The following is an 11,368-nucleotide window of genomic DNA, read 5'->3' as shown; positions in this document are numbered from 1 at the left end:
ATGTGAGAAGGTCTTTGTATAATCCAGTCCCTCCTTTTGACTGTAGCCTTTAGCTACCAATCTAACTTTATATCTCTCTATCTCCCCTAAAGCCCGGTACTTGATCTTGAATATCCATTTGCTACCAATAGGGATCTTGTCGGGGGGAAGATCAACAATCTCCATGTGTGATTAGCTTCTAGAGCAGCAATTTCAAGTTGCATAGCTTCTACCCATTTTGGACGCAAAGTAGCCTCTTTGAAAGTCTGAGGCTCTTTGATAGCTGTATATGCTAATAGAGCCTGCTTGTAAGGCTGTTTAATAGCATCATAGGACACATAGGAACTTAGGAAGCCATAGGATATTGACAAGATTTGTTCTTGACAAGAATCACATAATCCTGCATCTAGGCAGGTTGCTTCCTTTCTCTAGTGGACTTTCTTAACTCCTGAGGAGGTGGAGTCTCAGAAGGTTGATCATGAGAATCTGAGGTTGGAGCATTAAACTCAGTAGGTGAGGAAGTGGCACTATACTGATGTTCTTCATTAGGGACATAAGCAATGGCATAAGGTAGTTCTTGACAAGGAGCAGAAGGATGTGAGGAAGCATCTTGTGAGTAGACCTCTCCAGCTGGTAGCAAGTCAAGAATAGGAAATGTAGGGATACCAATATTGTCACGACCCCAGTTCGCCCTCCGTGAACTATCGTGACGGCACCTAGTCTCTACAACTAGGTAAGCCTAACAAATGCGAAAAACAACTAATCTTGCGGAATAAATAATCAAAAGCCGAATAACTGAAAGAAATAGTATCTAAATGCTGCTTGGCATATACACGCAATTTTTCAAAAGCTGATACACTATCCCAAAACCCGGAAACTCACAGATCCACAAGCTGAGAAAACACTACATAGCTCTAATCTCCGGATTGTCTAATCAAGAACATAAAGTACAGAAGGGCTAAATACTAGATGCAGGAATAGAAAGAGACTCCTCGGTCTGCAGACGCGACATATATACCTCGAAGTCCCGTAGAATCGCCTCGCCTCAAGAATGGTAAGCCTAAGTAGAGGTACCTGGATCTGCACATAAAAAACATGCGCAGGAAGGGCATGAGTACACCACAGCGGTACTCAGTAAGTGCCAAGCCTAACCTCGGTTGGGTAGTGACGAGGAAGGTCAGGGCCCTATTGAGGTTAAATAAGATAGTAAGTTTAATAGTGTGAAATAAACAATGTAAATAAGTAACACAAGATATAAAGGACAACAACAACTATCACAGAGACAAGTAAAACACAGCAAGAGAATACAGCTCAGCTCCAAGATAACAACCGGGGATCTCCCAGGATACCGTCCTGTAATCCCCAAATATAAATACCATATCCAGTGGATCTCCCGGGTGCAGTCCCGTAGTCCAACTCATAAATGTGCAGGGGGATCTTCCGGAATGCAATTCCGTAGTCCCAAAGTAAATATACATGGGAGCTCCCGGGATACCGTCCCGTAGTCCCAAAGTAAAAGTGCAGAGGGATCTCCCGGAATACCGTTCCGTAGTCCCAAAGTAAATATGCAGGGGAGCTCCCGAGATACCATCCCGTAGTCCCAAAGTAAATACACAGCAACAACAGGAATTCAATTCAATCAATTTCATATCAAATGTGAAGCAGGTAATCCTAACCTAGCATGGTTCACGTAATACAATTAAGGCAGTTAAGGCAAATAGAGCAATTTAGTCAAGTAGACATGCTTCTCTAGGCTACAGCAGGTTTAGTTTCCAAACAGTGTAAGCAAGAAAAGGAAGAACACAATTTAAGGCTATTTTTAATGGAAAAAAAATCGGATTTCCAACAATTTGCACAAGTACGCGCTCATCACCTCACGTACGAGGCATTTCAATTACCACAATATCAATCCTAAGGGGAAAAGGTCCCCCACACAAGGTTAGACAAGCCACTTACCTCGAACAAGTGCAAGTCAACCTGAAACCACGCCTTTGCCACGAGTATCCGACTCCGAATGGCCAAAATCTATTCAATTTAAATTTCATAATGTAAATAACACCTCAAGTAACTGATTCCACAATTAAATTCTAAGCTAATACGCGAAATTAGGTAAAATGACCAAAACGTCCCTCAGGCCCACGTCTCGGAATCGGATAAAATTTATATTTTCGGAATCCTCACACTCTCACGAGTTCATGCATACCAAAATTACCAAAATCGGACCTCAAATGGTCCCTCAAATCATCACTCAAAGGTCTCCAATACTAAGCCCTAGTTTCCCCAAATTTTCACCCTTAATTTCTATAATTTATAGCTCTAGTCCGTAAAATAATAGCATAGGAACGAGTTTTAGGTCCAAATTCCTTACCTCAATGAAGTTCCCTTGAAATCCCTCTTTCAAATCGTCCCAAAAGCTCCCGAGCCGAGATAAAAATGGTGAAATAAACCTCAAAGTCGCGGAACCCCTTTTAAAATATAATGCCCAACAGTTTTCGCATTAACAAATGTCGTATTTGCGGTCCCGCTTCTGCGGAACAAATGTCGCATCTGCGATTTCCCGCTTAAAGGCAAAATCCGCATCTGCGGCCCTTTACCCGCAGGTGCGGTACCGCTTCTGCGGAAAATATACCGCATCTGCGGTTCCTGAAGGGATGGCCAAAATTCCGCTTCTGCGGCGCCGCACCTGCGGAACCCAAACCGCAGGTGCGGTTATGACAGCACCAGCAGCTGAAGCTGCAACTTAAACTCTAAAATTTCCTCCGTCAACCATCTGAATTCACCCCGAGGCCCCTGGGACCTCAACCAAAGGCACCAACAAGTCACAAACCACTACCCAAACTTGTACCAATCCTTAAAACACCTAAAACAACATCGAAACCTCGAATTAACCATGGATTTAAGCCTAAGAACTCTAAAATCCTCAAAAATACGCTTTCGATCAAAAAGTCTATCAAACCTCGTCCGAATGACCTGAAATTTTGCACACATGTCACAATCAACACTACGGAGCTACTCCAACTTTCGAAATTCCATTCCGACCCTCGGATCAAAATCTCACTATCGAACCGGAAACTTCAAAATTCGACCTTTCGGCATTTCAAGCCTAAATTAGCTACGGACCTCCAAAATACAATTTGACCACACCCCTAAACTCGAAATCACCTAACGGAGCTAACGGAACCCTTGGATTTCCATTCCGAGGCCGTCTTCACAATGTTCCAACTACGGTCAACTTTCCAACACTTAAGCTCTCATTTAGGGACTAAGCGTCCCAAAACTCTCCGGAACTCAAAACCGAACGTCCCGGCAAATCAAAATAGCAGAAATAAACTTGGGGGAAGTAGTTAATAGGGGATCGGGGCGTAAATTCCAAAAACAACCGGCCGGGTCGTTACAAGCACCCTTTATATATTTGAAGGGAAAGAGATGTTCCTGAAATACTACATGTATGCTCACAAATAAGGACTTGGTGTGCAGACTGTAGAGCTTGTATCTCCTTTGTGTTGAAGAATAACCTAGCAAGACTGCAGGAAGAGCTCTTGGTGCAAACTTATCATTCTCCTTTGGACTGGATGCATAGCAGAAACACCCAAAGACTCTAAGGTGTGTGAGAGAAGGAGGATGCAAATAAAGCATTTCAAAGGGTTTTTTATGTAACACTCTGGAAGGTAGCCTGTTAATAAGGTAAACTGCAGTGCTAACACATTCACCCCAGAACTTTAGAGGAAAAGCTGCTTGAAACTTGAGTGATCTGGCCATTTCAAGGATTGTTCTGTGTTTTCTCTCTACCACTCCATTCTGCTAAGGAGTATAAACACAGGAACTCTGGCGAATAATACCAAGAGAGGAGACCAATTCTTTGAAGTCAGCACTAAAAAATTCACTCCTATTATCAGTCCTAAGAGTTTTAACAGTAGTTGAAAAAGAATTCTGCACAGTGGTTAAGAAGTTTCTGATGACCACTATAGCATCAGACTTTGAATTAATTAAGAATAGCCAAGTATATCTAGCATAGTCATCCACAGTAGTGACAAAGTATCTTTTCCATCATATGTAGGTACCCTATAGGGCCCCCAGATATCACAATGTAGCAGTTCAAATATTGATTTAGTAGCTGTAGTACTCAACTGAAAAGGTAATTGTGATTGCTTTGCTACAGGGCACACCGTACAATGATATGAACCTACATTTTTCAATGCTCTAAGTATATCATGCCTTTTGATTACATCAATAGGAGCATGTCCTAATCTGAGATGCCATAGGTGAGTAGATTCATCACTAATAGACTCAGAACTAAGGTTGGCTGTGTGTGCACATTTATTTAACAGTTGTGATTTCTGGAATGAGTTCCCTTTCAGCAGATAGAGTCCATGCTCTTCCTTACCAATCCCCAGCACATGACCATTGTAGAGGTCCTGAAATATGCAGAAATCAGGGAAGAATGCCACTAAGCACTGTAATTCCTTGGTAAGTTGAGAAACGGACAATAGAGTGTACTTAAAGTCAGGTATAAACAACACATCACTAATATTATGGTCTTTAAGTACTGTAGTATTTCCTGAGTGTGATACTGTCACTACATTTCCTGTTGGTAATTGAACTATGCCTCTTTGATGTTTTGGTAAAACCTGATAATTGTTTAACATCTATAAATTGGATGTCATGTGATTTGAGGCACCCGTGGCTACTATCCAGTTATGATTAAGATACTTGGATAGTAAGGCTATCAGAGTACCTGCAGCAGCAGCCTTGGAAGAGGATCCCTCCTCAGCACTTTTGTTGAGTAGCTGGACAATCTGTTGATATTGTTGTTGTGTGAGATAGGGTGAAGGTGGTGGAGGCTGAGAATAAGTGGCAGATTGAGGCATCATAGACATCATAGGTATTGAGGCATAATAACAGGTTGAGACACTACAATATGATCTCCTCTACCATTTTGACTTGCATGTTGAACTCCAGCCTGCATCTGTGGCCCTTCTCCATGCTGATTGACATCAGCACTAGCATGATTAGCATATGGACCAGGGGTTCCTCCTTTCTTCTTAGGTTTAGAATCAGCTGGATAGCCAATTAGCTTATAACAATTTCCCTTAGTATGGCCTTTCTAGTGGCAATATTCATAATGTGCTTGATTTCTCCTTTGTTTGAAATTACCTCCTGAGTTAATAGAGGTTCTATTACTGTAAAGAGCAGTACTCTCCATTGTCTCAGACACTTGAGCTACGTGCGAGAAATTTGCCGAACTCCTTTGACTTTCCTGATCCACCAGTAGAGAGTAGGCCTTGTTGATGCTAAGAATTGGGGACATAATCATAATTTGGTTTCTGGACTGTGAGTATGACTCATTTAGGCCCATAAGAAATTGCAGAAGCCTGTGTTGTTCAAAGTGCTGAGCATACTTCTTCAATTCTGGACATGGACAACCAGGGTAGGGCATAAGAGCATCAAACTCATACCACAGATCCCTCAGTTTCAAAATGTAATCAAATATGGTCATGGTTCCTTGAGTCAATGTATGAATTTCTCTATGGAGATAGAGAACTCTTGACTCATTCACTTTATCAAATCTCTCCTTTAGATCCTCCCACACTTTGTGAGCATCAGATGCATACACTACACTACTTAATAGGCCTGGTCTAACTGCATTCATAATCCATGAGAGAACTACAACATTGACTTTCTCCCATTGATCATACAGTTCAGGTGCAAATTTTGATTTAGGAAATCGTTCGTCCACAAAACCTAGTTTACTCTTGCCTAGCAAACCAATCCTTATAGATCTACTCCACAAAGCGTAGTTATCTGATCCAATTAATTGAAGAGAAATCAGAGTACTACCTAGAGTATACGTTGGTTGAAGGAAGAGAGGATGATTGTGATCAATTGTGGGAATATTGACAGTAGCAGCTGTGCCATCACTTGTATCAGCGGTAGTGACATTCACATCATCTCCAATTGCCATTGTTGAGCAGAGTTTCTGACCTAGATTCAACACTTGCAAACCCTAATTTCACGACGCGTCACTAGAAGGCAATTCTACAGGTCTTCTGCAGAATTGAAGCAACACTAGAAATGAAGAGTGAAATTGAATTAGTGATTGAATGTAGATCGAGTCTCAAAGCTCTGATACCATGTTGACTGCCATGGAAATGGCACTTGAGCTAGAACAGAGACGAGCTCGAGAAGAGAGAATGTGATTCTGTAAAAAATGAAAAGCTGAGTCAATCACTGTACACTGAGTGTATATATACACAACTAACCTATAATATTAACTAATTTCTGGAACCTTCTAACTGCTAACTACCTAGCTTAACTGACTAAATAAGATTAACAACCTACTCACGACTAACTTGACTCTAATTACATCAGCTTGTTAGCTTTAACCATAATCAACAATTATAAGAATACAAAACCTAATGAAATTGTTTTAAGCTAATTCTACAAGTATATAAAGCGTGATGTTTCATGTACAACTACTTCAAAACGTATTTTGGTCAAATATGAAAAAATTTCACAATTGTTTTCTCCATTTATTTGCAAGTATCGGCATTAGAGATTATTTCCTACCGAAGGGTAGAACTCTTTCTTAGAATATACGATTAGAAGGATAGAGCAAAGTAAGAAGACAAGTAAATTTAGTGTTTTTTTCTAATTAATGGGAGAAATCCATCCGCAAATCAGAGTATAGAGAAGAATTGAGAATGCAACTGTAATTAGTATTTTCCATTCCTTGTGCGGTTGTGCCTATTCTTTTTTTTTTTTTTGTTTCCCATCTAGTGTTCGGTATCCGCATTGGAGCCCGACTATATCCGGATTCGTGCCGCGTAAGGCCCAATTCGGGGGGAAGCGCTCCCTACCAAGGATTTTTCCGTACACAGGGCTCGAACCCGAGACCTCTGGTTAAGGGAAGAGCAGTCTCATCCACTACACCTATTCTGTTAAAGATTCATTTGAGTTTTGTAGTTGTTTCTACTTACCGTTATTTGTGGAATTGCTCTACTATTCACTATTTTGAGACGGATTTAGGATTTCAACTTTATAGATTTAAATTTGTAATTCTATCATTTTCATTTAATTTAGTGAATTCAAAATCTATTATTATCTTTTAACAAATATACATGATTTAAGCCTAAAATTATGGGCAATGATGTTCACATTATCACGAGCTGTTCTTGGAAAATGTTCAAGTCAGTAAATTAAGTTAGCTAGTATTACCTTAAGAAATATTTGTGTTATTTTTGCATAAAATTAAGTGAAAATAATTGATAAAAATAAGATAAATTGAAAAAACAAGAACAAAAAGTTGGTCCTGCAGTAGGACTGACAATTTAGCCTACCCTTTATTTTTTCTGAAAAAGAATACGGGAATGATCAAAAGAAAATTTATTAATTCTACTGTAAGAACATAATTTATTACTCATATTAAATTAAAAACAAAATTTAATTTTTCTTTTATTACAGAACTACTAATTTCTACTGTAAAAGCTAAAAGCTGAGAGGTATTAGAATCACAGTTTCAGCTCGCTGCTTCTCTATTCAGAAGATATATGCGGCATATCTGAACCCTAGCTATACAAAAATCCAAACATAAACACGTGACCCTCACTCTCTCTCTCTCTCTCTCTCTCTCTCTCTCTACACTTTTCACAGACTTCGGCAGCTCACAGAGCAGCAATGGCGGCGGCGGCGGCTACGGCCACTTCTTTCTCCATCTCCTCCTCCACTTCTTCCGCATCCAAATCCCTAAAGCCTGCTCTTTCCGGTAGCTTAGGGTTCCTTTCTTCTTCGCCCCCATCGCTTAAGCCTCTCAGAGCTAAATCTCTTTCCTGTAATGGCGCTCGCTCTAGCTCCGGCGCGGCTCTTAATGCGCGCATGGTCGCTGCGCCTGCTACTATCAAGGCACCGTTTTCTCTCGATTTTGAAACTTCCGTATTCAAGAAGGAGAAAGTTACTCTTGCCGGTCATGACGAGGTGCATCTTTTCCCCTATCTATATGTATTTCACCTATTACCTCCGTTTCAAAAAGAATGGCGTATTTCTGTGTGTAAATTCTGTTTTTTGGTTATATTTTAGATATCATAAACTACATTGAAAAAGCTCAAATTTGCTCTCCATTACACGTTTGGTCTATTGCTTAGCAAATTGTCTTGTAGTTGACCTTGCCATCAACGGAGCTACTACGTGAAATGTGTGGACTCGTGTTCAAGTTTTTTATAGGAAAAAGGTCCAAATTATCATACAACTTTTTACTGTGTTTAAAATTACTTCAAGTTGGAGCTTGTTACTGTTATCTAAATTTCTAAAGGTGGGGATGATGTTAGACAAAAACTTAGCAGAGGGTAAAGTTGTTCAGTTTCGAATAACAAAGGGACAAATTAATCATTTTCCCTTTTTAAAATATTGTTACAAAAACTTCTTTGAAAAACTCAAACAAACAGTCTCGCATCTTATTTTTGAAAACTATGGTAGAAGTACCATATAATTCAGTTTTTTTGGCGGCGGAAGTATTAGTGTTATTTTTGTTCAACATATCTGTGATGAAAATGTTTATTTTTGTATGGGAAGTTCTTGGCTTTGATGTGTAACGTATATTGTTTGGGATTGTGGTGCAGTATATTGTGAGAGGAGGGAGAGATTTGTTCAAGTTGTTGCCGGATGCATTCAAGGGAATCAAGCAGATTGGAGTCATAGGCTGGGGTTCTCAGGTGAAATTTCTTGGTTTTGTTTTTATTCAATTGATTCAATTTGGGTATCTGTAGGATGTTTCATTCTGAGTGCATAATTGGAATATGAAGTTAATGTGAAGAGAAAGCTTGCTGTTTGAAGCTCAATGAAGTCTGAGGGAATAGTATTTTTGAGTGCGATTTGATACCAAGAGTTTAGTTAACTAAAATTTTTGAAAAAGATTTCTCTTTCTATATGTAGAAGTTTAGAAGTTTAGAATTTCTTTTGTCTTGTTTGCTATTTTTCGAGAGAGGTTCAATCTTTCGGATGTACTTAATAAAAGCAACTTTGAACTACTCATTTTGTTGACTTTTCAGAAATCGTATTTGTTCTCGCCAAGTGTCTGCTCTGCGTGCTATTTCTAGCATATTTGCTGATAATGTTTCTCTATTCTAGTATTTCGTGAGAGGATACTTCGTCCTCCATTCAAAATTGATGTATTTCACACTGTGCTTCCCTTGATAATCGGTTATGTCGGTAGATTTCATCTTTAACATAGAAGGTATTGTTTCACAATATATCTGAATACTGTTTTGACTAGTGGGCTAGTTTAAATATATAGCATTGAATTATTTTAGCTAAAAATGCACTTTTTTTTGGGTTTAGGTGAGATTTGATGTAATTCCTCTCTTCTGTTCATGCTTCATTCCTTCTTTTTTCTACATTTAGCTTATCGATAACTTCTTATTAGTAGGGACCAGCTCAAGCCCAGAATTTGAGGGATTCTCTTGCAGAAGCAAAATCTGATATAGTTGTTAAGGTAACACTTCATTTCCTTCTGGTTTAGAAGTTGAAGTTGAAACTGGATTTAATCTGGTGTGGATACAGATTAATTCCTCATAGTGTTGAAGCTTATGAAGTAAGAATGTTGGTGTTATGCAGATTGGTTTGAGAAAGGGTTCTCGCTCCTTTGCTGAGGCCCGTGCTGCTGGATTTACTGAAGAGAATGGTACCTTAGGAGACATATATGAAACTATCTTTGCCAGTGATCTAGTGCTGCTTTTGATTTCTGATGCGGCTCAGGTTGGCACATTGTTTTAGCCTCATGTTTTTTTCGTGACGACTTGGTAATTCTTTTTATTGAAGGCTGCCCTTGACCTGATAGTTCAATGTCTTGCCTAGGATGCTAGATATCTTGTTTTAGTGCTTCCTACTCTTCCAAAGCACGACAAAACTTAGTTTTCGTATGTCATAAGTCATAACTTTGTGCTTTCTGCTCCCACCACTGGTGATTAGATGTGATTTTGTTGTTTAGTGTATACTTTCACTAAACTTAGTGTTTTCTATGGGGAGATTTTGGACATTCTAAATAGAATTGATACTAGTTTATTTTGGTTAGCAAAAACACAGATTATTACTGAAATCACGTTTTCAAATAATATTTCTCCAATTCATCAATTGATAATCTCGTATACCAACTGATCCTTGAACTTGTTATTCAATGGAGTCTATTTAGCTTCAACAGATATTTGAACTGAAGAGAACTGAAGGATGGAACTTAAAAAAAAAGGATTAAAGACAAACTTTTTTGACACATTTTACCTCAAGAAAATGGAATTATTGATAGCTTATCAGACAGAGTATTCCTTCACCAGGTTTGCAGGTAGTGCCAGTTGCTTCACCACTCCTTTTTTTCTGAATTTTCTGATGTATGTGCAGGCTGACAACTATGAAGAAGTGTTTTCTCACATGAAACCAAATAGTATTCTTGGTCTTTCGCATGGATTCCTTCTCGGCCATTTGCAGTCAATGGGCCTTGACTTTCCCAAGAACATTAGCGTGATTGCTGTATGTCCCAAGGGTATGGGCCCATCAGTCAGGAGATTATATGTGCAAGGAAAAGAAATCAATGGTGCTGGAATCAATGCAAGTTTTGCAGTTCACCAGGTCTTCCGTGGCCCTTTATAGTTCACCCTCTTCTATTTTCCCTCTAACTCTTGGCTTTTATGTTCTATGAGATGTAATGCCTTTCACTATGTACAGGATATTGATGGAAGGGCCACAGATGTTGCTCTTGGGTGGTCAGTTGCCCTTGGTTCCCCCTTCACATTTGCTACTACCCTAGAACAGGAATACAGAAGTGATATATTTGGAGAGCGAGGTTAGCATGTTTCCGAAGTCTGGTTTTTTCACTTGCTAAACCAGTATTGTTGAGGTTCACTGGTTTTCTTGTTAGGCATATTACTTGGTGCTGTCCATGGCATTGTTGAGTCATTGTTCAGAAGGTACACCGAAAATGGAATGAGTGAAGAGCTTGCATACAAGAATACTGTTGAGTGCATAACTGGAAACATTTCTAGGACCATATCAACAAAGGTAAAACTTAACTGTTCAATCTTTTGATTTGATGTATCATGTTTAGCAAGATGCTTTTGTAGCTTCTCAAATTGTTCTGAAAGTGTTATACGTGTACTATACATCTTTTCTAGGGTATGTTAGCTCTATACAATTCATTTACTGGGGATGAAAAGCGGGAGTTTGCGATTGCATATAGTGCTTCATACTACCCCTGCATGGAGATCTTGTATGAGTGCTATGAAGATGTTGCAACAGGTAGTGAGATCAGGAGTGTTGTCTTGGCAGGCCGCCGCTTTTCTGTAAGTTGATTCTTCATCTTTAGTTTCATAACTGTTGGTCTCCCTCACACACACACACACACGCCCCC

The 11,368-nt window shown here is 39.4% G+C and overlaps 2 protein-coding genes across 2 annotated transcripts in view; one reads left to right on the top strand and one right to left on the bottom strand.

Annotated features, from left to right (window-relative positions):
- Window positions 1-385: 385 nt before the first annotated feature.
- LOC109213202 lies at window positions 386-5,941 on the bottom strand. Its single transcript, XM_019376964.1, has 6 exons — window positions 5,134-5,941; window positions 4,925-5,037; window positions 4,715-4,820; window positions 4,041-4,564; window positions 3,495-3,777; window positions 386-609 (listed from the first exon to the last, which is right to left on the bottom strand). The coding sequence occupies exons 1-6, from the start codon at window positions 5,939-5,941 to the stop codon at window positions 386-388; spliced, it is 2,058 nt and encodes a 685-aa protein (XP_019232509.1).
- Window positions 5,942-7,495: 1,554 nt separating this feature from the next.
- LOC109213206 (ketol-acid reductoisomerase, chloroplastic-like) overlaps window positions 7,496-11,368 on the top strand; it is a 5,485-nt gene continuing 1,612 nt past the window's right edge. The window contains exons 1-8 of the mRNA XM_019376969.1: window positions 7,496-7,950; window positions 8,592-8,684; window positions 9,398-9,463; window positions 9,586-9,726; window positions 10,363-10,590; window positions 10,687-10,804; window positions 10,880-11,019; window positions 11,133-11,300. Of these exons, the coding sequence (XP_019232514.1) occupies window positions 7,654-7,950; window positions 8,592-8,684; window positions 9,398-9,463; window positions 9,586-9,726; window positions 10,363-10,590; window positions 10,687-10,804; window positions 10,880-11,019; window positions 11,133-11,300 (1,251 nt within the window). The 5' untranslated portion in view covers window positions 7,496-7,653. The remainder of the gene's footprint in view (window positions 7,951-8,591; window positions 8,685-9,397; window positions 9,464-9,585; window positions 9,727-10,362; window positions 10,591-10,686; window positions 10,805-10,879; window positions 11,020-11,132; window positions 11,301-11,368) is intronic.

This window comes from Nicotiana attenuata, unplaced genomic scaffold, assembly GCF_001879085.1.
Source record: "Nicotiana attenuata strain UT unplaced genomic scaffold, NIATTr2, whole genome shotgun sequence".
Lineage (NCBI taxonomy): Eukaryota > Viridiplantae > Streptophyta > Magnoliopsida > Solanales > Solanaceae > Nicotiana > Nicotiana attenuata.
This window is presented reverse-complemented; position numbering and strand designations above follow the sequence as displayed.

Coding starts and splice junctions, on each gene's coding strand:
- LOC109213202 (XM_019376964.1), bottom strand. CDS start 5,941: ATGGCAATTGGAGATGATGTGAATGTCACTACCGCTGATACAAGTGAT. Junction 5,038..5,133: donor AACCTCTATTAACTCAGGAG/GTAATTTCAAAC, acceptor TTGGCTATCCAG/CTGATTCTAAACCTAAGAAG. Junction 4,821..4,924: donor TGCAGGCTGGAGTTCAACAT/GCAAGTCAAAAT, acceptor ACTTATTCTCAG/CCTCCACCACCTTCACCCTA.